The sequence below is a fragment of the Anser brachyrhynchus genome, assembly GCF_964034855.1.
Source record: "Anser brachyrhynchus genome assembly, chromosome: 12".
NCBI classification, from domain to species: domain Eukaryota; kingdom Metazoa; phylum Chordata; class Aves; order Anseriformes; family Anatidae; genus Anser; species Anser brachyrhynchus.
The window spans coordinates 6633571-6660512 of record NC_137707.1 but is presented as its reverse complement, the minus strand read 5'-3'; the positions used below and the strand labels follow the sequence as shown (position 1 = coordinate 6660512).

The 26942-nt window shown below is 35.4% G+C and overlaps 1 protein-coding gene across 13 annotated transcripts in view; it reads left to right on the top strand.

The window, feature by feature from the left end:
- The window catches only part of WWOX (WW domain containing oxidoreductase), a 510587-nt gene that overhangs the window by 149440 nt on the left and 334205 nt on the right, over window positions 1-26942 (top strand). The window contains exon 9 of one of the 13 annotated variants that reach the window (XM_080552523.1): window positions 21796-26942. This exon is cut by the window's right edge and continues 24420 nt beyond it. The exons of the other annotated variants lie outside the window; for them this stretch is intronic. Within the exon in view, the coding sequence (XP_080408649.1) occupies window positions 21796-21897 (102 nt within the window). The 3' untranslated portion in view covers window positions 21898-26942. The remainder of the gene's footprint in view (window positions 1-21795) is intronic. 13 annotated transcript variants of the gene reach the window in all.

The following is a 26942-nucleotide window of genomic DNA, read 5'->3' as shown; positions in this document are numbered from 1 at the left end:
CGGATGTCTATGGCCATTAGGAAACACCAGTTTTTATTACCTATCAATCTCATGGAGAACCCATGGCAGCAAAATCTCCTGTAATAGTTATCTAATCTGTTAAATTAGAGATTAATGAAATGAAAACATTAGAGAAGGAGGAAAATACACTTTTACAAAGTGGGCAGTACCAGAAAAACAATGCAGACAACTCAAAAGCATATAAAACAGCTGTCTGAAGACACAAAAAAAAAATCAGTACACCCAATTGGTGTCGTAACCCATTTTTTTTTCTTTCAATATTGCTTATTGGTTTTAAATTACAAAAACCTACATGGATATATTGGTTAATAAATAAATAGAACAATGGAGCATGTAAGACTGTTCCCAAAGAAGAAAACGTAGAACACAACATTTAGAATATCATACACTCATTTTTAGAATGTTCTTAGAATTGAGTAGTTTGTTTAATTTTGCTTAACGAAGTGTCTCTATTTTCAGACTCATAGAGTTAAAAAATGGCTACTTATTCAAATATATCAGTAAGATTAAAGAAAATAAAAAAACTTATATGTAGTCAACATACATATGTACATATTGACTACATATATACATATATATTACATACATAGTACATATTGACTACATATATATATGTTGACTGCTATTTATGACAGCTGTGTTTAGAGACCATGAATCTTTACATGTGGAAAAAAAACATCATCTTAAATATTCTGAAAGGAAAAAATGGGGACAATGTGTCTTCTATCATTTTATTTCTAAGCATCTAATTTTCAGTGTGTTCTTTGCACTCATTTTTCCTTGTAGCTACTACATACAGTGGGATATAAAACAGAAAGGATTTTCAAAAAATAAATGAGTTGCATTTATCTATACATAAAAAAGAAAATCCTATAGAGGTGATTGTATGTGTCAGTACATCACTTTACTTCCACACCACCTGCTGCAATTAAAAATGAAATCACCAAGCAGCAAGTACAGTAACTTCATCAACCAGCTGATATTATAATTAATGACTATAGAGTCTCTATTATTGTGTACTTCCAAGGCATCAAGTGGAAAGCTGTCGTAGTGCTTTAAATAATGAAAAAGTTTCGGGCCTTGATAAATGGCTCAGTTGGATGCAGTTTAGAAAGTTGAGAGCATATGCTTCTGTCATTAGAAACTAAGGACCCTTGTTACCCTTGCTATAACTCTTCAGATTCATCTGAAACTCTTTGATCCCCTCATGTACTTACACTGTTTAAAATGCAAAAGTGTGGAAAAATATGGTGTGCATGAGAAATTCACTTAGTAGGAAGAAAGATTAAAATAAAGTTCCTCTTCATTAACATCCTTGTTTCAAACTTATCGAAAAGATAGCATGTCTGTACCCACATTTCTTTTGAAATGAGAGTAAGCAAACATCTTTCTTTGATTCCTTTGAGATTTTTGTTTTTAGAAACAATTGAAATGCAATAAAGAAATGCACTTCAGAGAATGCTTATGAAGATATTTAACTGACTTAACAAAGAAATGACAGCAAGGATATTTGTTCTTGCAGTCTGTACTTTATTTCAACGCCATCGTATTCTGCAATAATGGATGCAGAATGGCAGCAAAGAGTAAAGTCCTGAAGCAGAAATTTTAGGCATGATTGGTGATACAGGTTTATGCAATATCACCCCTTAACAGGCAATCTATTGATAAATTTTCTTCCTGAACAGAATAGTTTTGCTGTTAAATGTCATCATTTTAACAGAAAACTGACTTTTATTTAGTTTTCAGCTACTATTTATTTTTCTTCTTTCTCTGAAACTTCCACATAATGTGTTTGTCTCTGAGGATATTTCATAGCTGAAATGCTGAAATGCTTTGCTTTGGCAGAACATGTTACAGAGAGAGAAAATTTTGTCTAATCCCTGACTTTCAGGGTTGTCATTTTGTATTGTTTCATGTACAGAAGCAATATGCCAGAACTATTTTTCAAACCTCTTATAAAGAAATTATGTTTCTTCTGAATTATTGAATTAACAATATATGTGAATACATCTATGAATGTATAACCAGCTGATTGTTTTTGATGGAAGAAAGCCATTTTCTGCACAACAGAAGCAAAGGTTCCTTTCTCCCTATCATACGAGCATAAGAGATAATATAAAATGTGAGTGTTGTTTTTCCCTATGCTTTTCATTATTTAGAATCTATATTTCATGAGCATACATGTGAAAGCACATTACAGGAGGATGTTCTAGTCCAAGTGATTCCAAGCGGTTAATCCTTATATTCAACAATGTGGTGCTAAATTAGGAGGTGAAATGGGAAGACCTAGAAAGTGTGGGAACAGATGTGGAAATTCTACCTGGGCAAAGAAGGAATCTTGTGTTTACCTTCTGTTGTGTTGAAGCTATCGTGCTGTAATAACAGTGGCAGCCTGTGCTGTGAACATGTCCCTTGGATTCTTCATATTTGATAGCTCTTGTGGCTTTGATTTGCTGTTGAGCAAAAAGGACAGTTGAGTGACCGCTTTATAATGTTAACCTCGGAATATTTACAAACTCTGTGCAATGGGTTAGACAGATGCAAATTAAGTGCTGATGCAATGGGTCCATCTCCATTCATTTCAAAGGTGTACTTGCTTGCATGAGCTGTGAATTTGTGATAAGTGCTGAATATTAACTAGGATATTTGGACTTTAATATAATGATCTTATATCACCACAGCGTCTTGGCAAATTAGATTAAACCTGAAGGACACAGGACCTGATCCATCTTTAAATTCATGATGTGTGAAAGTTGCACTTCAGACAAGTGTAAGCTAATTGCTTCCTTAGCTGGTGACTTAATAAGTTATAAACAGAAATATTTATCTCAGTTTCCGAAGTAGCTAGTGGGCTAAGAAGAAAGATCGCACAGATATTCATAAAGTAGGTTTGCATATATTCAAAATATTATCAGATTGTGCTATTAGATGACTAGGTTTTTGACATATTTCAGGACTTTTATGCCCTTGCTAGTAATTAAATTAATTATTTATCCATTGTACACAGTCTTGAATTACTGTATGATTAGCTCGGGCACTTAAAAGTATAAGAACACTTGAAAGCAAAATCCAAGCATAGATATTCCATAGCACGTCTTACAATCTAAATATTGCTCTTAGTCTAATCGAAGCAGCGAGAGTAGTCACAGCAGTTGATGGACTATTTTTCAAATTGATTTCAAAAATGTATTTAAGGGGATGATCTTCTACTCTAGATTACCTATTGATTTTTAATATGAAAAGCTCATTATATAAGCAGTAACTGCATATAAAAACCTAGCAAACCTTTGCATAAATCCTTTAATTGAATTTCCAGAGCCTGTGGTTCTACTTTTTTTTTTTTTTTTTAATTAAATCTATTTCTTTTTTTAAGTGTTACTGTGTAATTTGCATGCTGTGAAGTGGCCCTGTCCCAGATAAAGTGCCATTGATCCTTATTAAACCTCACCTCTGGGCTTGCTCAAAACTAACTGGAAAAATTAAAGTGTTCATGCTGCAATGCACTTATTGCTTGTGTGATAGGATTATGGAAAAAAGAATAACATTAATTTCTGAGAGAGAATTTATAATGCAAGATTTTATTTTTTTCAATATGATAATTAATAGCAAAATCATATCCTAAATATAAATTGTATTCCAGTCTGCAAACTGCAGTAGTAATTAGGAAAGATAATGTATACCTGATATAAAATCATAATGTTGTATATGGACACTTCTTTGGTATATTAATTTTAAGTGTTGTTCAAAATCATTATGGATTCAACCCAACAGTTTAAATAGAGATTTTAGCTAAATAAATAAATAAATAAAATTGTAACTCACACAATATCTTATATTAATAGCTGTTTCCATTTTAACTCTTGAGTTTAAAATGTGAAAAATGATAGTCTGAAAATAATCATGCTAACAATTTTTATATTAGAAATGTCATGAGAAAGAAAAGCATTTAAGCCGCAATACTATTTTCTATTTTTTAAAATATCCAACACTGTTTTAAAAAAGCAATAAAATCTCCTAAAGAAATATTCATAATCAATAAGAATACAAAGTATCTCATATATTAACAGAGTTATAAAAATGTTTATAATATGACTCAAAATGAAAAACACAGCAAGTTATGTACGGTTTAAAGTGTAATCAATTTTGAGGTTGCATATGAGGTTATAAATGATAAACACAAGTAGTAGCATTTTTACTAAAGGCTGTTGCAAAAATACTGTATTTATGGTCTATTCCATTCTTTTTATAGATCATTAATGTAGAAAGCAAACACAGTGTATCCATCTTCTTAGACAGTTTAAAATTCCATTAAATGATATTTTTAAATGAAAATTTTGAGCTCATTTTATATGTTTCTTTCTACAAACACTTACTATACTGAAAGTAAACTGTTTACAGCAGGAGCCAATACCACAGAAGTTATATGCAGAATTTTCCAGATTTGTAGGGCAAGTTAATTTTTTTTTCCTAAACTTTTAGCAAAGAGCTGCTAAATGTGTTATTTTTAAGAAAGTGGTGAGGTGTATGCTGTAGTGCCTGTGATATATTATGTGAAACTAGGTTGGAATTGTCAACGGTAACACAACTTCTTTCCACAATGAAAGTATTTGTTTCAAGTCTTCTGTAATTAGTGCAACCTGATTTTTGCACTTTGCTTCTTTGCTTAGTTCATCCAGAACCAGTTGAAACACTAGTCTGTCACTGATCTGTACCTAACAAAATTGTGTTTAACTGTATTAGCAACTTAAAAGGATTACGTATTTGCTATAAAGCTCACATATTGCTTTTATGTACGCACTACTTATTTCAACATCAACTCTGTCAGGAATCAGTCTGTCAGAAAATGATTCTACTTACTAATTTCATGTAGCAACCACACTGATAACATTAACATGAAATAAGTTGTATTTTAGTCTTTTTTCAGCACCTCGTTTGTGCATTTGTCAACACTGTCCTTGTTTCCCCTGCTAAGCCTCTTGGTTAACCCTTGAACTTTTAGGGAGCTCTATATGGGAGTTGCCTTACCTACTACGGAACTCCTTGCTACTGCCAGGACCAGTCCAGACCCAGGACAATACAGCAATACAGAAGTTACTCAGAAAAGCTTTGCTGACTGGGATCCTCATTAATAAATCAGCACGCAGCCGGGCTGTTATCAGGTAGTTCACTCACGGCTGTACCTGGGTACCTGGAGCATTCCTTTTGGCAGCGAGCTGCAGCCAGCCGCCCGATTTCTTGTGCAGTGTCGTGGCTGCTGTCGTTCTGGGCTATCTGCTTGCTCCCTCTCTGTGAGGGCAATGTTGTCCTCAGGGTTGGGAAAATCACGTATTGGTTCTCTGCATCAGCAGGTATCACATTGCCAATGCAATGTATTTGCTCCAAATTTTCCCGTTAGTTTGTAAGATTAATGAGAATGGGTTGTTCATCATTATTTTTGTTCCTCCTCTGTGTGGTCCAGCAGTTTTTCTGGTGGATTATTTCTTTGAACTGTTATTACAAGTAGCATATTGCTCCTTGAAACCTGTTTCTGTTTTGACTTCAGAAGATCAAAAGCATTTTGAAATTTTGCTTTAGGAAAATGGTTTTATAATTCTTTCTTGGTTGTTTGTCAGTGGATTTGTTGTAGTTTCCTAATGGTCTTTAGTGGAGGAAGTAAGTGACACTGATCAGTGAAGGTGGACAGTAAGATTTATAATGTATTTGTGCTAGCTGATTGCCAACAGAACTGGGCTTTCCCAGCGGTGCTGTACGCATACTTGGAAAATCAATAGGGATTAGCCTATGACCCCCTTCACATACTTATACTGTGGTCTGCATTGCTTACCAATATTTCATCTGTTTCACTTAAATGCTGTTACTTACTCAATAATGTGTGGCTGTTCTTGCAAGCTACTAATTAATTTTTAAAATGCAGTATCACTTGAAGCTGAGATAAAGCACACCTTTAGCATCAGAGTGGGTGGAGGGCTTGTGGCTTACGTAGTGAATTTGCACTTGGTACCTTTAATTAAAAATTCTACTTTGAAAGATTAAGGTTACACGTTTCGAGTTAAAAAAGTACTAAATCAAGTACAGAGATCTTTTCATGGTGGTTGCCAACAAGCTAAATTGCCAGGCATAGTTAGATACCGTCCAGTACTGTGTGTGCATTGGCTGGCCCAATTTGACTTTTCAGTACACATTTTTATACTTAAAACATGCATATGAGGAACTTATATTTGGTGATGTTTAGATAAGTATCTGTTTTTTATTGTATTACGCAAATTTCTTTGGTACGAGGATTAACAACTGCTGTAATGTGTTATGAGAAATTAGCATTTCCCTTTTGTTTTGCTGTTTAATTTTTCCCTTAAAATACTTCATTTAAAGTCCTTTCTTTTTCTTCCTCTTTTGTAAATGGTAGGAGGGAATATATTTTTTTATAATAAATTGATGTATCTCATTTATATTGTGTCTAGGGCATTCTCTTGACAATGTCTTCATGTGTTATGTAAAATAGGTTGTAGTTTAAATACTAATGAGTCAAAAAAATGAACAGAAGTGTATTGAAAACCATTGTTTTCCTTTTCAATATTTTAAAAATATTTTAATATATATAAATAATATAAAAATAGTTTGTTAAACAGTATAAAATTCTTATTTCAATTTCTACTTTACCGTACAGTTTGCCAAAATTCAAATATAATGGCCTACAGCAATTATTTTTGATGTGGTTGTTCTCCCAACAGGGGGATTTTAAAAATTCACAGTTTCTTATGCAAGTGTACCTATTCCCTGGAGTTACTTATAGTTTCTTATTGATCTAGTAGCTGGTATTTGAATTGGTCGATGTACTCTGTGACTTGTTTAAGATACCCTACCTGAACTATTAGTTTAAATAATATATTCATAAATTGATTAATCATTACAGTAAGAGTTATTAGCTACATTTTTATCTGTGCGCTATCCACAAATGACTTCTAGTATAATAATCATGCATATATAAACAGAGATTCAGTTTTAAATTGCAGTATGCCTTATAATAATTATATTGCTAGTAATGGTATGTTTCTGCAAGAAGGAATCAACCTTTTTCTGTGTGGACAGCAAAACTCAGTGTGTTTATTTAATGTGGATAAAGTAATTGTAAATATTGATGTGCATATAAGCCGGGTTATGGGACAGAGGAAAGAAGGAAAGAAAAGATGTGGCTTTTGTTGGCAAGGGCAGATGGCTGCTAGGGTTTGATGTGTGACCAGGTACTGAATGGAGCTCCAGCCCCACGTGTGGGTGCTGGGTCAGGTATGGCACAGCCTGGCCGTGACTGCGGGTGGCACTGGGGGACTCAACAGGCTGTGGAGACCGTGGCTAAAACTATGGTCCTGATCTCACAGCTTTCATATACATCATTACATCTGCTTGGCCCTCATTCCTAGAAGATGGTTACAGAAGGGCCCAGAGGAGATACCTAACCAACAGATATTTATAAAACAACACACATACAGGAATGGAGCTGCTGCTTCATCGTAGTCATTGCAAGAGAGTTTGACTTGTGTGATAGCATCTTGCTGTTAAAATGTCTCTGTTGCTCTCGATCTACATATAGCATGTACAACTGATGTAAAGGGCTGTGGGGGGAAGAGAGGAGCTTCTAATTATTATAAATAAGGGGAAAAGTTTGTGTGTTACTTTATAAATATTAAAATACATATTATAATAGGAATGTGCTCCAATAATTGAAAGAGCAACCACAGTAATGTTCATAACAAAGATCCTAGGGTGGCTCGCACAGAAGCCAGTGTGAATCTTTGTCTACCACAGTGTGGGTGGACCACATCCAAACGCTTTTATTAGGAAAAGAAACCCTCTCCAAAAAAGGTTTGTGTGTGCAGAAGGAGCTACAAAAATCTATTTAACCCAAAGTGTCAGAACTCACTTTCTTAGGGGCTCTTGGGTTTACTTTGCTAAATGGTGCAGAGTCCCCACAGCTTTAAACAACTGTCACTTTGATTTCATCCAAAATTCTATGAAAAAAATATGAATGCAGAATATATACACATGCAATCTTACCGTCATACATTTATTATCAAATCAATTTGCTCTATTAGTTAATAATCTGAGTAGACTGTGGAAATTCACACACCTCACATTTCAGCTTGTTTCTTCCATAAACTATTGTCATGAGCCTTGGAATCTTGCATTTTGCAAATGAATAACTGGGGGAGCTTTTTCATATTTTAGTTTGAAAGCCATTTTGTCTCACCACATGCTTTTTCTGCTTCATAAATTCTACTTTAAAACATTCAACAACCTGCTAAATTAATATATACTGTGTTCTTTCTTTAATGGGTAGGGGAACTTGTCTCACAGCAGTGCATTTGTTCAGATCTGTTTTGAAAACGTGCTGCCTGCCGTGTGAAGGACATCTGCTCACAAATGAATGATTGTGCTTTTGATTCGGAGCAGCACCTTCACTTTAAATGCTGGCTACAGATGAAAGGAACAGATTGCTGTGGTACCGCTTTTGTGAGGATTCCTCTACCCAGCATGTGGCTTCATACATTATTGAGAGCAAATCCACTTTATGCTACCACTCCTCACTGCACTTATTTTGCCAACCTTATTCAGAATGTCAGCAAGGATCACTTTTCTACAAAGGAATAAAAGGCCGGTTAGGAAGATTAAGCAGATAAATTATTTACAGTGTTTAATTATCATTGTACAAGTTTATTAAACTTCATGGTTACCTGGAAACCTAAGCAGGTGCTGGAAAAAAAGTCCAATAATATTAAATAAGAAATGTTTTGTGTAAAATGAAATCCTTTTATGTGTGCCATGTTAATATGAATGTCTAGGTTTTTTTGATTGCATGCCAAACTTGACTTGTATTTGATGTTGTGATTATTATTTTTTTCATAATCCATTCTTAGCTCAAGGCTTGTTATGATAGGGGATCCCACAGAATGCTCTGCTGGGTTGAGCAGCAGCCTGTTATAGCACCAAGTGTCCTAAACAATAAACAGATGTACAAGGTATGCTTGGAAAATCTCAAAAGATTCCCTTTCGCTGGTGTTCAGAACAGCTGAATTCTACCAGAACGTAGACCTGGAGGACTTGGTAGCAAAAGACCACTGTAGGACCAAAATGCATTTTGGAAATTTCTTTAATATTTAGACTGAATAAATAATTCACTTTTTTTTTTTCCCCTGTGAAAATTGACCTTATTGGTGTTTACTTAATCATAGAAGGGAGAATTTTAATTTTTGTTAATTTTATCTTTTTATTTAGAATTAAAGGTGCTGTCCTGTAGGAACAACTTGCATGTCTATTCACTAATACAAATTAATGAGCTCCATTAATGATCTGCCCACATAGTTGCAAGGAACCACCTAATAATCTGTTATCTTTGAATACTCTCAGAAAATTAAGACCACCAAGCAACCATGAATTTGAAAATGAAATAGGCAATATCAAACTTATTATAGTCTAAGGATAAGTGCCAAATAAGTAGGAAGTGACTGGTGTTATTAAATAAGAAGCAGGCAAGTCCCACTGTTTTATTTCACTGCAGTAAAATAACCCAGTGGCATATTAGCCTAAGTATGGGCCAAAATCCTGCCTCTTTTAAGGTTCAGGGAGTTCTGCTACTGAAAAAAGAGGACACCAAATATGTATCTTTTTGGAAATGAAGTTCAACTAAAATCTCAGGTTTTTAACAAAATAATTTTTGCCAAAATGTGTGTCTTTTAATACTAAGCCCATTTGTTTCCCATTTTGGATTTTGTTATTATAGACATTTGACATACTGGATTATGACAGAGTGAATGCATAGGCTATTTATGGAGAAAGTCTTTTATCTTGCCAAGATGTTATGGTTTTTCTTAGTACACAATTACTTGTTTTAACGGGAAACTGGTAACCAATGAAATGCACAAAGAGTTGCACTCTGTAGCAATAGCAACTTGGATTAATTCTAGGTAGGTTCCTTTACATGGAAAACAGAAAAGACTGTTCAAATCTATCTGGTAGAATAATTCTAGATTTAATTCACAATATGAGAAATGAATTGTGAAAATTGATATCCAAGATTCTCATTGTTTTGATTAAAATTGTTTTATGGTGGAATGGTGAATTTCTCATTCCAGAGTTTAGTTCTACAAATCAGGATTTTGTTGATAATCACATCTGCTTGTCTGAAATCTGCTCTCAGAGGTATTTTCTATTATTGCTTAAAATGTTCAAAATATGTCCTATTGCCTAAAAGAAAAAGAGAGAACTGGACTTCTGTTATCTATATATGCACACATATATATTTATTATTTTGAGGCTGTATTTTTGTAAAAATATCCATAGCTATCAGAAAGATATTGATTGTTGATCACATTTTGTAATTTGCCCTCTTGTCTGGGAGATGAAGGAAGGTAAGAGGCAGCCTGGGGGCAGATTTAAGTGCATTGTTCAAGGGTTGGATGAGATTTTTTTGTTATTTTGTCATCAAAATAAATTGACTGCGTGAAACTAAACTTGCAATATAAAACTAGGGCTATATTTAAAGCAGCTCTAGTAAAATATCCTGTGATGCAATGTGTATTTCCATGTCTTATAAATTTCAAATGGAAAGAGATAACCCAGAAAGAGGGAGTCAATGAGACCTATGAAGTAAGATGGAGCTGAACGGTTTTTCAGAGTTCAGCAAACCACATGCCATAACTGGGGGCACAGTGAAACCACTTTGTGTGTATCACTGGTTTCACTACGGCTGCAGCTGAAGAAGGAAGGATATCAACTTAACTAGGGGAGCTGAACTAGCTGCTCCTTTATAGTGGCTCAGGATAACTTACCTACAATTAGTAAGCTAGCTGCTGACAGTGGTGGCGTGTTGTTGTTGAGAATAAAGAGTTTGTAATACTTGGGGCTATAGCTAGTTGGTACTAATTTTTGTATTCCACTGGGTGAGCTTTGACAAAGACCTATCATTTCCCAAATAAGCCATTCTTTTAAGAGAACATCTGTTGAAAGTGGCAATTTAAAAACTCCTTAAAATCCAGGGCATAATTAACACTATAGGGATACAAATATTAGTTTTCTGGAAGCCATCTCTATTTCACTTCATCCTGATGTTCACTAACCTTTTCAAGTTGTTTTTTTTTTTCATTTTTATTATTTTGTTTGTTTGTTTGTTTTTACCTTTTTACTAACATTTTGCATTCAGCATAGAGTTCTGGGTTCAGAATAAGTATCTGAACTAAAACAATGAAACTATTGCTGTAGCCCACCAATGTTAATTGAAAAAGAGAGAAAGCCCTGTGTCAAGGGTGATGTGATTGTATTCAGCAACAATATGTACATTTGTGGAAAGCTGTTTGTATCTCAATATTGAACCATTATGCTACATATAAAGCATTGCTTTATGTAAAAGTCATTAAAATTTAATTGAAAAAAATCAAGTATCTACAAAGAGAATTGAAGTAAATAGAGTCATGTCTGCCATCTGAGAAAATCTGAAGAAAAAAGTGGTATGTTTTAGGTTTAATTATTTAATATAGCAATGTAGCAGCAGATAACTCCAAATAATAACAGTGTTAACACTTTACTTACTCTTCTGGCAGTAAACTAAGCCAACAGTTGTCTGCGTATTTGTTTTCTTACAAGACTGAAAAAAGTGGGTGAAATTCAGCCCCTGCTGAAGTCAATAAAACAGGTTATTAGAATTCTTTGAGCCCTTTTCCGTGATTTTGGCTTTTAGCTACCTCTGTCCCTTCATTGATTGTATGAAATATTTGGAGACTTTTGCAGCAGGAGAAAACCATCTTTATTAATCTTCTTGTAAAAGAATGGCAAAAGTACTGCTGGTTTACTCCAATCAGCAATCAAAATCTTATTTCCACAGTTTGGGGCTGAACATGGTTAGGAATAGAATATGGAACATGAGTCATTTATGCCTATTTTAACATTTTTCTCTATGTCGGTCTGTTTTTACTAAGTCTTCTTTAGGGTCACCCTTGTCTGTACTGATTATCAAAATTTAACTTTTTCTTACATCATTTGAAAATATGTGACCACGTGGCTCAAGCAAGCCACTGCCTTTTAAGATACAGCAATGAATATGTTATAGTCCCAAATCTTGTATATGTAATTGAAATGGCTACTGTACAGAGAAATAATATTTCCCACCCTGGAATTCCAGTTATTCATTACCTTATTCCTTTCTGGAAAATTGCAAATTTATTCTTTATAGAGCTCAGGCATAAAAGCTGTCCGTTGCACTAATGTGGAAAATGTTTTCCTATTACACTGTCTCCATGCAAATAACAAATTAATGCAGCTTGTAGAGGAATCTAATCACTGTAATTCAACATTCAGGGGAGCAAAAAATGATTGTGCTTGTCTCCACTCTTCCAAGAATGACACCAGATTTTAGTTTTTTAATGCATGGCCTATTCAGCTCATTAGTTTTAATATACAGGTTTAAAAGTCTTTCCTTGAGCGGTATCTTCGAAACAAGATGTTAACCTCCCCAAGTCTGTAATCTCATATCAAGATGTGGTTATGGCATTGCAGTTACCCTGCTATTTCACTCCCAGTTCTGTCTTTATGTGTGAATCTTGCATTGTATTTCGTCTTCAAGAGATTTAATTTATGCAGTGGGTCATTACGCTTTCATTTGGCCATGCAGAAGGACCCTGGGGATACGAATGCATTAAAATCGGCTGCTCCCCCTACCCTTCAACCCCCCCAACCTTTCTGACAGCGAGAAGTCTTAACTGTGCTGCTGAACACTCTAATTTTAAAAAATGTGTTAGTTTTACTAAACATCTCTTTCTTAGCAAGGTGCACTCAGCTGAATTGTTCTTTTTCAATAGCTCTCCCTTTTCTTTCCCTTCATTAATCAAAAAAAAAAAAAAAAAGATCAGAAATAAGGTACTTCTTAACAGGTCTTAAACTGCTGTCAGCCTCAGTCTGTATTGCATTGAAATTGGCTTCCGCACCTTCTACAGCTCCAAAGTATTCTTACAGAGATCTTCTGGTGCTCTCATTGCAGTCATTTCTGTTGCTTTTGAGACTACTAAAGACTCTTCTGTAGTTAGTGCAATGGTTTTTGGAACCTGTCTCTTGTTAGAGACATGAAAGGTACTTCTGCATGGTTATTTATTTATTTATTTATTTATTTATTTATTTATTTTATCCGAGATTGCCAGTTTTCCTGCCCCTAAAGGAAGAAGATATAGTCAAACAAGGGGAGAAATGGTATTAATAAAATATTTTTTCAGCCTTTTCTGTTTGGCAAGCAGATGTTTTGGCTAGGCTAATTCCATTCCTGTTTATCTAAATCACTGTGTTCCTTACAGGTTATTGTTGTTATGACCCCTTTTTCTTCTGCATTGCTTCAGTGGGGGTGGTGGTACTTAGGCTTGTCAGACAGGATCTGGGTGCTGTGCTAAATAGGCATAAGAGGGTCTTAGCTGAGAAGTCAAATAATTTTACCTATGGGTCCATGTAATGTACCTTCTCTATGAGTGTCTGCATTGCTTAAGCTTCCAGGAACATTTATTTCTGTTTTTTTGTTAGAGATAAATTCATTAGAGATAATGGAAATAAATTAGAGATAGGGAGAGACTTCAGCAATAAGGGAGCTGAGAGGGAGGTATACCTTTTTCAAAACTTCTTGGGATCCAGAAGTCTGTGGAAGGCCAACACATCTGTAGAAGTACATACAACCCAACAACCCAGCTGGGCAGAAACCGTGCAAGAAGTTGGGTGTGATCAGAGAGTAAATCAAGAAGATGGATGGTTTGGTGACAAGGGGGCTCGATCGCATTAGTTTTAAGAGGCCTAAATCTGTGTAGGATTGTGGGTGCGCCACATCCCATGTTGTAATAATAATTTCAGAAAAGCTGACTCCCCAGATCTGGAAAGTAATAGTTACCTAGAAATGCTAAGGGAAATCATGAAGTACTTGTTTTCCTAATATATGTCTTCTCCAAAGTTTTGTGTTTGCTTATTTCACCAAAAAGAAAAACAAACCTAAAAGACAAAGTCACTTGAAAATTCATCAAATAAAAAGTTAAAACTTGATTAATTGATGGATTGTTTTCAATATCATATTATTCATATTATGTGTATTTGGTGATAGTTTTACTGGGAAATGTATGACAATCATAATGGAAGTTGTGCATATACCAAAGCAAAGACAAAAATGCTTTTTTTTATTTTTTTTTATTTTCCAGTAGTAACTCAGGTTCCACAGTTGACTACATACTTATAAGATTTTAACTATATGTGGCTTTTTAAACAGCTCATTGGCTGATAAATGAAAAGGAATTCAAAGTTGAGTGGAATACAGACAAGCAGAAAAACTGCTCACCGTTGCTGGTTTCTTAAGTCTGAGATTATATTGTCAGATTTTATGGAATACTCAAAATGATGCTTGTATTCACATGTAAACCCACATCTGCTGAGTCTCTCTTCTTTTATATTAGCAACATACAGTGCAGGCTTGGCAAGGATTTGTCCAAAATAAAATGATAATTAATGTTTTTAGTCTGCTAATGAAGAGATGGAGTTTAATAGGTTCTTCAGGCAAAACAGATAGGTTCTGTCCTAATGCATTATATTTCTAAATTTGCAATTTATTCAATAATTGACTCTTCTGGCTGACAATGAAAATATATAGCCTATGTGCAAAATTCATTTTAGTTCTTACTGAACATACAGAACAAGTGTGGCTACATTGTACAAGATATTGGATGACTAAGGCTCACAAACACGAGGGAACATGATATTTGAAGCTGCTCCATTATTAACTCTATCTAATTATATATCTGATGTGCTTTATGACAGACCAGTTTATTAAACCAAATATTTTGCGGATGAAAAACCAGAAAGAGCAGATTTTTTTTTCCAGTAAATTTCTTGTATTTCCTTCTTTTTTTTCAGGCTCTCTTTAAGAGACATAAACCCAGTATTTTTTCCTTATAATATTTCTTAAAATTTGCCATGCTTCTGCTATTTCACATCTTTATTCTTAGGAGCAATTTATTCCATCTCTGTTGCATTTACTTTATTTTGGGCCTAAAATTTTAAAGTTTCTGCTGAGTTACTCAGTAGGGGAAGCTGACCCACAGCTAGCTAATGCCTTTCCTTGGGGCACGAGATTTTCCCAATGCACCAAACTAAATATATGAGTACTCTGTATTCAATGTACTACATGTACATATATCCCCATTATATGTCAGCTTAATGTATGCCTGAAGTATTTGAAATAAACTTGGCATCCTAAAATTAGAGTGAATTTAAATCTTTCTTTCTATTTCACGTAGAAGTCTGAAGTTAAACACAGTATCACCAAATGATTTGTAGCGTGTATTTCAATACCCAGTGGTTCATTAAAGTTTCAGTGCTGATCTATGAAAACCAGTTTATTAGTAATAAAAGCATTCACACCTTACGTCTTCAAAGCACAGCACAGTATTAACTCAGTTTCATTATGTAATATGTATGGGTGTATAAAATGATGTATTGGTGTATTGTCTATTGCACACTGCTTTTTATTTTTATTTTTAAAAGGTGTTCGAGCTTTTTGTGCTTAGGGAGTGGCTTAAACAGCATACTGTTCTTGGGTGCTGGTAACCACAAATGTGACATTTAGTCTCTTACACATGGATATACATCATTCTGTATGAGAAACTCTGGCTAAGAGCTAGAATCAGATAACTTTAATAGCAGTAGTACCCATTTCAGGGAATTCCTGATGTGACATTAGATTCCACATTGCCAACATATTTATACTAAAATAGAACTAATTGAAAGAATATGTTGGCCAAATGATGTTCACATTTGAAATCTGTTAGTTCAGTTATTAAAGGGGTGTATATCCCAAGACAGTTTAAAGTCATCCTCAGAATCCCTGTGTATACTTCGTGGGTCAGGTTAATGCTACATTTAAGACATTGTGCAATGCCCACAACAAACATATGTGGGAGTATTCACAGCCTGGCTTTAAGCTATTAAACCAAGTTATGCCGATGTGTTTTTAGCAAAAAAATGCTTAATAAAGATTAACGTCAGACAGCTTTTCTTCCACGTATTTGATTTTCAGAATTCACCTAAAAAAGAAAATATTGGATTTAGGATGAGCATGACATCTTTAAAGTAATTAGCATATTGATATTTTTTCTGTATAGAAGTTCCCTGTAGGTAGTTAGCAGCCTACTTTGACTTTTGTTTGTATGTTTATTATCAGATTTTATAAATGAAGTAAGCATTTCAGTCTCTAAATCAAGTGCCAGGATTGGAATGAAAAATGACCTCCATATGACATTATTTCATGTGTTCAGTAATAAAAACTAAATTGTTTTTGTGAAAATGCATACAGAAATAGGTAGTCCTCCCCATTTACATGTACACACACATCCTATAGTAAATATGCCCTAACACAATGCTGCACATGGATGTTGGGATGGCATGGATGGCTTCCCCTGTAGGACTTAGTTATGAAAAGGGTGAAGATATGTGTATCCAGGCACGAGACATGGGCCGTGGGGTGCTTGTTTATGGAGCCGGGTCACCAATCCAGCCCACCTGCCAACTGTCCCTGAGGGGAGACTGCCTGCAGTGCTTGGCTTGTAGTGACAAAATCCAGAATAAAAAGTCCTTTTTGGCAGATAGAGCTGAAAGTAGTAGGTGGTAAGTACTGGATCTCTTCCTTCCTTCCTTCCTTCCTTCCTTCCTTCCTTCCTTCCTTCCTTCCTTCCTTCCTTCCTTCCTTCCTTCCTTCCTTCCTTCCTTCCTTCCTTCCTTCCTTCCTTCCTTCCTTCCTTCCTTCCTTCCTTCCTTCCTTCCTTCCTTCCTTCCTTCCTTCCTTCCTTCCTTCCTTCCTTCCTTCCTTCCTTCCTTCCTTCCTTCCTTCCTTCCTTCCTTCCTTCCTTCCTTCCTTCCTTCCTTCCTTCCTTCCTTCCTTCCTTCCTTCCTTCCTTCCTTCCTTCCTTCCTTCCTTCCTTCCTTCCTTCCTTCCTTCCTTCCTTCCTTCCTTCCTTCCTTCCTTCCTTCCTTCCTTCCTTCCTTCCTTCCTTCCTTCCTTCCTTCCTTCCTTCCTTCCTTCCTTCTTCCTTCCTTCCTTCCTTCCTTCCTTCCTTCCTTCCTTCCTTCCTTCCTTCCTTCCTTCCTTCCTTCCTTCCTTCCTTCTTCCTTCCTTCCTTCCTTCCCTTCCTTCCTTCCTTCCTTCCTTCCTTCCTTCCTTCCTTCCTTCCTTCCTTCCTTCCTTCCTTCCTTCCTTCCTTCCTTCCTTCCTTCCTTCCTTCCTTCCTTCCTTCCTTCCTTCCTTCCTTCCTTCCTTCCTTCCTTCCTTCCTTCCTTCCTTCCTTCCTTCCTTCCTTCCTTCCTTCCTTCCTTCCTTCCTTCCTTCTTCCTTCCTTCCTTCCTTCCTTCTTCCTTCCTTCCTTCCTTCCTTCCTTCCTTCCTTCCTTCCTTCCTTCCTTCCTTCCTTCCTTCCTTCCTTCCTTCCTTCCTTCCTTCCTTCCTTCCTTCCTTCCTTCCTTCCTTTCTTTTTCTTTCTTTCTCTCTCTCTCTCTTTCTCTTTCTTTCTCTCTCTCTCTCTTTCTTTCTCTCTTTCTTTCTCTCTTTCTCTCTTTCATGTTTCATTTAACAATACTGTAAACAAATAATTACTGAGACATGCCGTGAGCTGTTAGATGGAATTATGTTTAGGTGATATTTGGTTGGAAATGCTTCAAGATGTGAGGCAATTGTGGACTAACTAATGCTTGTTGTAGTCCTGCCTCTTAATTTTTAAATTTTCCTAATATTACAAGCCTTCGTTTTTCAGCTTTGTTCATTTAGTGTTGGGGTTCCAGTGAAAGTCCAGGCCTCTTGACATCCCCTGTAAAGCAACTAGTCTTCTGCTAACATTTCCTACCTGGCAGTTTAGGAAATATCAAACCACACCTAAATAAAACACCCTACAGTTTTTAATTACTGAATCCTTTTCAGCTGTCACAGTTCTTTACCTTTTCTACATACTTCCTATCATTTTCTATTAGGGTGTAACAGTGTGGGAATAATGCTCTGTTCTTTTTCCTCTTCTGTGTCTTTTTTATATTCACCATCTTGTTGCAATTGTAGTCTGCTTTTAAAAATTTCAGATTTGTAATCAGTCTGGAGTGACCTTGTCTTCTTTTTCTTCTCCCTACATCTCCCCTAGCCATGTATAGCAAACCACCCTCCTATTGGCATGGTAACCTCTCTAAATGTCTCTTTTATAAATCTTTCATTCTCCTAAACGTTTCATAGTGAGGAAAATTGGCTTGCAAGCAACCTTGCCCTCACTGTGCTCAATAAGGCACTGCATGTATGCATACTGCTCCTGAAAGTCTTTACAAAAAAACTCCAACTCTTATACTGCAGAACTTGCAAATCACTGGGTTCATCTCCAGTTTAGATCCTTAATTGCTAAGAAATGTAGCCCTTGTAACCTGTGCAGAGAAAGCTTGAGAAGTAGAAATAGAAATACATATAAAGACATTCCCTCATTTTGTAGCCTGTCACTGATCTAATTTGAACAAAGTTGCTAACAGAAACTACTTCAGAAATTTGTAAATGTTAGATGAGAACACCACCAAATTAAATTGGAAAGGGAAGAAACTAAATGTAGCTTATCTTCTTGAAAGACTTGAGATCTTGTACAAGTTCATTACAGAAGTCAGTTTTCCATCACACAGATGTTTATTTTAATCCAGAAGAGTTTCTTTAGTAGAGATGTCCACCATTTGGAACAAAAGGACCCCAAAGTGATTATGCCACCTTATTGCTTAGATATCCTCATATATTTCTTGTTATTCTAGTTGAGTACTACATTCAGACAGAGGTTGCCAATAAAGTTTATTGTAGGAGCTAAGTGTCAATATCTGTAGTACCCCCTGCCTAGGGTGCTTGTAATTAAAATGCCACAGATAGTCCGGGAGAAGCATGAAAATTTGATGGCAAATTGATTTCAGGTTCATCTTGAAATTTGTCCTCAGCTGGACTCAATACTGCTGGCAGACGTTGGATGGCTTTTGTCAAAAGGGTTTGCTGGGATGAGACAGAGATGCCTTGATCTGAATATTAAATACAGTGCTCTGCTTATGACAGTTTGCTTACTGCTAACATGTTCATTTTTCTATACATTTTATTGTGTGGGGAATATTTAAGATGGCATCATTCTATTTTACTTAAGAAAATATTTTTTTTTACAAATATTTTGGCATAATAAAGAACAGACTTACAATACCAGCAAAACAATATCAAACCTAAAGACACAGCTTCAAAATTTCTAAATTCTAGGAATGTTCCCTATATTTGGCTGAGCTGCACAAAGAAAAATAGTCTGCTAAGGCGATATGTAAAATTTGTGTGAGTGATGGTGTTGGAGGAGGGGAATTCTGTGTAAAGTAAACTTTCTTTTAAATAGAAAGAACGTTCTTTGCCTCGTATAGTTTCATTTATAAAGAAAGTACTTGGAGCAAATATAAAATGTCTTTTATGCTGTCAAGTTAGAATCTTACAATAAGTCCAGTATAGACCTTTATTTTCAAAGATCTGCTCTTAGCAGTGATATGCTGCTCTTGTAGGTATTAGAAAAAAATCTCATGTTGAGAAGAGGTTATTTTAAAGTATTTTACAAAGTTTGAACATTGGTTTATGTCCTCAAAATAAAGAAAAAGGAATGTGTAACGTGTTTCAAGAATATAACCTTGTTTCATTAACATTGTTCCAAAAGTAATTCTGATAATTTATTTTATTTTATGTTTTAAATAATCAGTTTTGCAGGCTCTTAAGAATCTTATATGAGCTTAAAGCCTTTGCTTCTATTTTCATTCTTCAAAACCAGAAAAGCCAACAAAGATGCATTTAAGGTCAGGCACTGCCCACAGCAGGGTGTTTGGAGAAGGTTGTCCTCCAGAACGATTGAGATAAGCCAGTTGGGTGGGTTTTGTAGGCTATGTGTTGCTGCATTGCCTAAGCTTGTTTGATCTCTGGTACACATACATAGATAAAAACATAGCAGTGATGGTAATGAAAATACAAGCACTAGTTTTGTTTTGTTTTTCCATTAACTCACAGATAATGGCACTCTCAGCTGAAGTGGAAATAGAGGGAAAATGAGAGGGAGAAAACTAGTGGGAAAGAAGTGAGAGGGAGAAATACAATAAACAGAAAAAAAGCACGTGAGGTAGCAGTGCTTCTTCTGAGACACTGTTGAACTAAGCATCTCGTTTCCATTTGAATTGCCACAACACTTCACTAAATCTTTGTTGTGTCCCTTTCTCTCATCTCATAATTATGCTAGTATGTGGACAAACACTGAAGTGTTATAACTGTTGTTCAATATGGCTTGGACATTGATCTAATCTCGTTATTTCTCTATAGCCAAATGATACAACCTTTTGTGAAAGTCAAGAAAAGTGATTTTGGACTTGGATGGAGGTCTTTTGGTACTACCTCTATGGGAAATGAACTACCCTGGCTAAAAGAAAAATTAGACTTGGATAGTCTAAAATCATTCAACCTCATTTTGATTTTTGAAATACCTGAACTGCTCACTCTAAACAGTGATCATTTGATCTATCATTTGATCTATCATTTGATACTCTGTTCCTCCTCTTTTCCTTCTCCTCCCTGCAATATTTAGAACTAAAATAATAATCGACCATTGCACTACAATGAGACTCTCTTAGGTGCCTGAGAACCAAACTGAAGTATCTGATCTCATTTCAAATGGTCAATTTATTTCTTCCTTTCCTGACACTGGTGAAATTGTGTTTTTATTTCCAGCCATGATAGATTTGTTCACTTGGTAAATATTATATAGTACAGGAGTCTTTATTTTTTCATATAATCTTTGTTTACAAAGTCAATACAATCACTTGGAAAATACGTAGCAAACACTGCAGTATATTAGAATCTTGTGTATTGTGTTTGCTGTAGGTAGAAATTCAATACAGCAACTCTCCAACAATTGACATGTCAAGTAATATATCAACTGTTGGTGTATTACTTTTTGCTCATCCTATTACTACTTATCAAATCCAGCTCACCACCCACACTTCTTCTCATTAAGGACTATTGCTTCTGGGTGCTGAATAGACTCAAGTCTTATTGATGTTAAGTGAAGATTCTCAGAAACCTTCATGGAGATGTCGTGCTTGTAACAGAAGAGAATCTCAAATTATTGGCATAAAAATCACACAGATATATTGTTGAATTTTTAATAAAGAAAATTATTCTTCACATTTTTTGGAGGAAAAATCATTTAAAAGAACAGTAAACAATTCCTATAAAGAAATAGTTTCCTATATAAGTAATAGAATAAATATAAAATAGTACTTTTGCATACTTATGCCATATTTTTAAGTAACTTTGCAGTTACTTCTGCATGTATACTTTTCCTGCATATGTGTTCTTAGTCTTTTCTCTGAATCATGCATTATCTGGCGTGATATGCAAAATAGAAGAAAAATGGATTGCATAGTGGAGTGTCAAGTGGCCTTTATTCTGTTCCTGACCCAGGCTTTGGCCCATTGGAGTGATCTGGTACAAATGAATTTATATCTTAGTTTCTCAGTTTTACCTGTATATGTGACAACTGAGTATTTTCTAAGTTGGCCAAGATGCGGAAGTTTTATCTTCTTTACCCATTCACGGGTTCTGCAGTTCAACAGAATCATTCAGTGATGATAATTTAAATTTATCACTGCATACATTGATACCAAAAGTATACTCTTTTAAAGATATGAGGAATTTCTTTATCACTTGCAGGGAAAACCTCTGAAGATGGGGAAAAAAAACAGAACAAATGAGACTGACTTGAAGACGGGAAGATGCAAATGGAAGTATGCCATGAATGATTTTAAAGCCTAAGTAGGAAGAAAATGTCTGGCTACAGATGGTGGTGTAGTGGTACAGAGGGTCCTCAAAGCCTAGCTGATAGATATATATCTGTATAAAATATAATAAGATCAAGTGTTGAAACCTCAGTTGGACAAATTCAAGCTAGAAGTAACTACAAGTTAGAAGTATACTGTCTTAGCAGCAAAGATATTAAACCATTGGAGCATCTCGTGGTGCAATGTACTGGACTCTGTCATTAGAAAGTAATATGAAGGAGGTCGTATTGAAAGATACACTGGCCTCTTCTGGATCTAAAGTTTGTGGTAAACAGCCATACAGGTTGTACGTAATACATAGTTAAATAGCTTGTGTGCTTTCAACGTTATATGAAGGAATAAAGTCCCCTAGTCCTAATTCCTTCTTGCTAATAAGCCACATGACCATGCTTAAATAATCACATGGTAAAACAATGTTTTAAAACTAATTATTAATTGTGATGATTGACAGGAATTTTGTTAAAAGTAATTTACGGTTGATCCAAGGTGTGACAACAAAGATCATGATTTTGCATGATCACCTTGCATGATTTATTTATGTGGAAGTTATTTAGTAGAGCTGTTTCTTCCAAGTCAGTTGGGGTACATTTGCACCAAAACTTTAGAATGAAACATGGTGAAATAATATTATACTTGGGGATATTTAGGTTCTTTTTCTAGCTTTGTCAGAGCTTCCCATGTATCTTTCAATTGCCTCTCGGTTCTTCATTCCAATTCTTCCCTCCTCTTTTAAACCCTGTGAAAATATAGGAACAAAAATACCTTAGACCGGATGGGGTGGATGTTTAATAACTTGGCAGAATGAACAGATAATTATTTACTGTTTTATTACTATGATTAACTGATACGTGGGCATGAAAAACAGCAGCAATTTGGAAAGTTCACTTCTACATGGCTATACATCTAACACTGAGCATTGGCAAGTTGATTTGACATCTTTGGATCAAAAATGTTTACAAAAGATTTTGTTTCAGTTACGTGCAGTTATACCTGATGAATCTTTGCATGCATCCTTGTAATCACACTTGAGATTTGTTTTTTCTTTTTTTTTTTTTTTCTAGAGAACAGCAATAATTAAGCTATCCAGTGCTCTTTGAATACAATCTCATTACTCAGTATACAATGTCATTACTATCTTTGAGCCCCTCCCTGCCTTCAAAAGCTATTACGTGACCTCCACATCTCGCTTAGACTCCATGTATTACCATTAGAAGACATCCACACTGGGAAATCACTCTGTTCCTGTTTTTGATTAATATTTTATCAGCCACGAGAGGAAATGGTATTCTTTAGCAACACTAATAAGTAATTGAGCAGATGAGATGCCCCTGCTACTTTGAAAAAGTGGTATGTAGAAGCTGTAAAAGAAGGTCTTTAGATATGACTTAAGATAATACACGTTAAAAAAAGACCAAGCCCAGGAGGTGCTGTCTGCAGTGAACAATCAGTAACACTATCAGCAAAAAATGAATAATAATCAAGTCATTGTTAGAAACAGGTTGTCAAAAACATGGCAAAGTATATCTTATTCAAATTTGTGTTCAGAGTATGTTTTCAAAGAAGCAGATGATTCACTGAGTTTAAACGTATTTCAGAGAGAAACAATGAAAACCTCATACAGTAGTGAAAACTAATAGTTGCTAAATAAAGAAGTTGTTTAAGGGCTTTTTCAGATGCTGGTTGGAAACATCAACAAATATTTACAACAAGCTTTTTAAATGCTTATTAGCTACTCTAGACTTATGTGTTATGAACTGAAGAAAATGGTATGAGCAATTGTCTTTTCAGTAAATAATGTACTTGACAAGTCTCTTGGCATGCCAGTCTGTTTTGCTGGCTCAGACAGAAAAGTCTTCTTTTAATGATTTATTTAATGTTACTGTATTTTCCTAAGTCACTTTTTCATGAATGGAAAAGCTAAATTTGGGAAACCCTGTCACATCATTGGCTCATAAAAGTTGTATTAATCAATATGCTTAGGAGGAAACACATGTGCCTGTGATGAATTGTATTTTCTGAGGGTGGGTGAAGTGAACATACTTGAAAAAGATGTCTTAGACCTCTAATATTCACTGTTTCTTCCCACTTACCTCAACAGGAATCAGAGCCTTTATACTCATTTTGGGAAGGATATTGTTAGCAGTAGAGTCATGTTGGTGCAGTGATTTAAGATTTTTGTGATGTATTAATAATTTTATTTTAAAACTGTATAGGAAATTTCTAGTCATTTGATATTACTGTCTAAGATACTATTGGTGCAGTCCTATGGATATTTATAAGCAGGTGTTACTTTTAAAGCTTAAATTGTAAACCAATGACAATTTCTGTTACCCCCAAAAAAGAAGAGGAAGGATGTATCATGCACAACAGTAAATCCAGTAGTCCTTGTGGTTTTGTGAACACTTCTGCCTAAAGAATGCATAAGAATTTAGTTATTTTGAATTTTTACTTCTACGGACTTAACAGAGATCACAAATGGGAAATACAAAGTAATAGATTTACTATCTATTTATATTAATTAAATAACACATAAAATATGAAGAGTTTTAAAATAAAATGAGGAATTACTATTACTTTATTCCCCAAAGTGAGAGAGATGCGAGTATATTTGGGCGTGTGGGAACTACTCTGTATCTTAATGCTAGGATTAATGCTAAAATGGACTTGATGAATTAATCATAGGATTTAATTTACCAGAATTATTTTTTTGGCATTGAGCCTCTGTAATTAGCATCTTAAATGCAAGTGTTTTTGGTGATCTTTATGACAGTCAAAGCAAAACCTTCTGCCATTAATTCCTTGAGAACTGTTTAATATAATTTAATAGGCAAGAACTAATTTTCCAACTAGATTTGAAAATGAAATGGGTTCATTTAATGTGATGAGTAATAATGGCCTCCTTGCTTGTAAGTTGGTCACATTTCTGTAAGCTCACTGGATTTAACATTCATACTGAAAGCTTTGGTGAAGAACTTGGACAAGAGTAAAGGGTTTGTTTTCCATTTTCTTCCACGTTTGATATATTAATGGCATGTATTTTTTATTCAAACACAATCATAAACACAGAATCACAGAATCAAAGGGGTTGGAAGGGACCTCGAAAGACCATCGGGTCCAACCCCTTTGCCAAAGCAGGCTCCTTAGAGCAGGCTGCCCAGGTAGGCATCCAGACGTGCCTTGAATATCTCCAGAGAGGGAGACTCCACAACCTCCCTAGGCAGCCTGTTCCAGTGCTCCGTCACCCTCACTGTGAAGTTCTTTCGCATGTTGGTGCGGAACTTCCTGTGCTCTATCTTGTGGCTATTGCCCCTTGTCCTATCCCCACAAACCTCTGAGAAGAGGTTGGCCAAATCCCTCTGTCTCCCACACCTCAGGTATTTATACACGTTGATAAGATCCCCTCTCAGTCTTCTCTTCTCCAGGCTGAACAGACCCAGGTCTCGCAGCCTTTTCTCATAGGGAAGATGCTCCAGGCCCCATATCATGTTTGTGGCCCTCCGCTGGACAACACAATGCATCTTGACTGCACAGAATCCAGGAATTAGGTATGTTTCAGATTACGTCTCAGATACCAAACTGTCTCCTAAAGCTAAGTTGAAAACAGGAAAGCAATCAGCAGAGTATTCTACTATTTATCAGGTTGATTCCTTGAATTCAAATTTTTTAAAATATGAACACATGACTCTTTATGTTCTCTTAGAATGTTTTTATTTAAGAACATTTGTGCAGATTGAAGCAGTTCCTTGAATACCTGAATTATGTGAATGAAGGCCTTGAGTGCTGAACCCTCCTTTTATATTGCTTTGCTCCACTGCTGCTTCTCTTTACTGAGCTAAGCTGTATTTATTCTCAGCTGTTTGAAGAGTACTGGCAGAACAGAATGATATGCTCTGTCTCTCTACCAACTTTCCTCCCTATTAAGCTAATTTTCCTATAACTGTGGTAATTAGAAAAGGGCTTTGATCACAAATTCAGTCCTGCTCAGAGATCAGAAACTAAACAAGTTGTGCTTGGATCTTGGGGATTAGTGTGAGTCCCTCAGATATAAATGGCACACTGCGTTTCTTTACCCCGTCTCTCACAAGCATGTGAGAGCTCTGACTTGCAAACCCTTACTCTGAGACTGCAGTAATTTCATTAGCCAAAAGTGTAATTACATTATGAGAAGAAACAGCAGTCTCAGATTTCATGACCTCCTCTGTTTTCTCCCTAGTGTGTCATAATCTAGATAAGTCTAGATTTAGTTTTGGGTTTATTTATATATTTAAAAATAATGCGATCTCTTGCAGCCGTGAACTGTGTATGATGAAGAAAATGAATCAAGATAACTCCTGAGTTCAACGTTTGTGCTTCTTTCAAATAGAATCTTTTTGTTTTGTTTTGTTTTGTTTTGCTACACCTTAGCTATTATGTTCGTAACAACTGCAGGAAGGAGAATTAGCAAGAACAATAGATGGAAAAAGAATTATACTTCTCATTGTTATGAGAGAGAACTGATTAGTTGTAGTTAATTGGCGTGTTTCTTGAGTAGTAACTATTCTACCCTGTGGGGCTGTGCACCAAACTACCACCAGTGTCAGGTCTCCACGTGACATTTATGGAGTATATTCCAGGTACTTTCTTCTCTTCTTTTAAAAGTTTTAAAATCTTTTATTCCCTTTGAATATAATGTCATTTTACAGTGAAATACACAAGTATTTACTTTCATTGTCATGTTCTTACATATTATAAATATCATGAAATAAATGATATTTTTAATATCCATTCCTTAACTTCTGTTGAAGGTGCATAATCTTAGGGTTTTTATAAGCATCCAAAAGGTGTCAAAAGTATTCGTCTGTAAGCTGGAGTTTGGACATCAGTCTGGCATAATGACTATACTTATTTTTCTCTAAACAGTAGGGTTTTTATTAAAATGAAATTTGGCTCAGATTTGGAAATTTCCAGATAATCTGTAATTGATACTGAAGTCTCTGGGAATTATGCTTAATTCCAAAATGTTCAGTAGCTGCTCGTGAA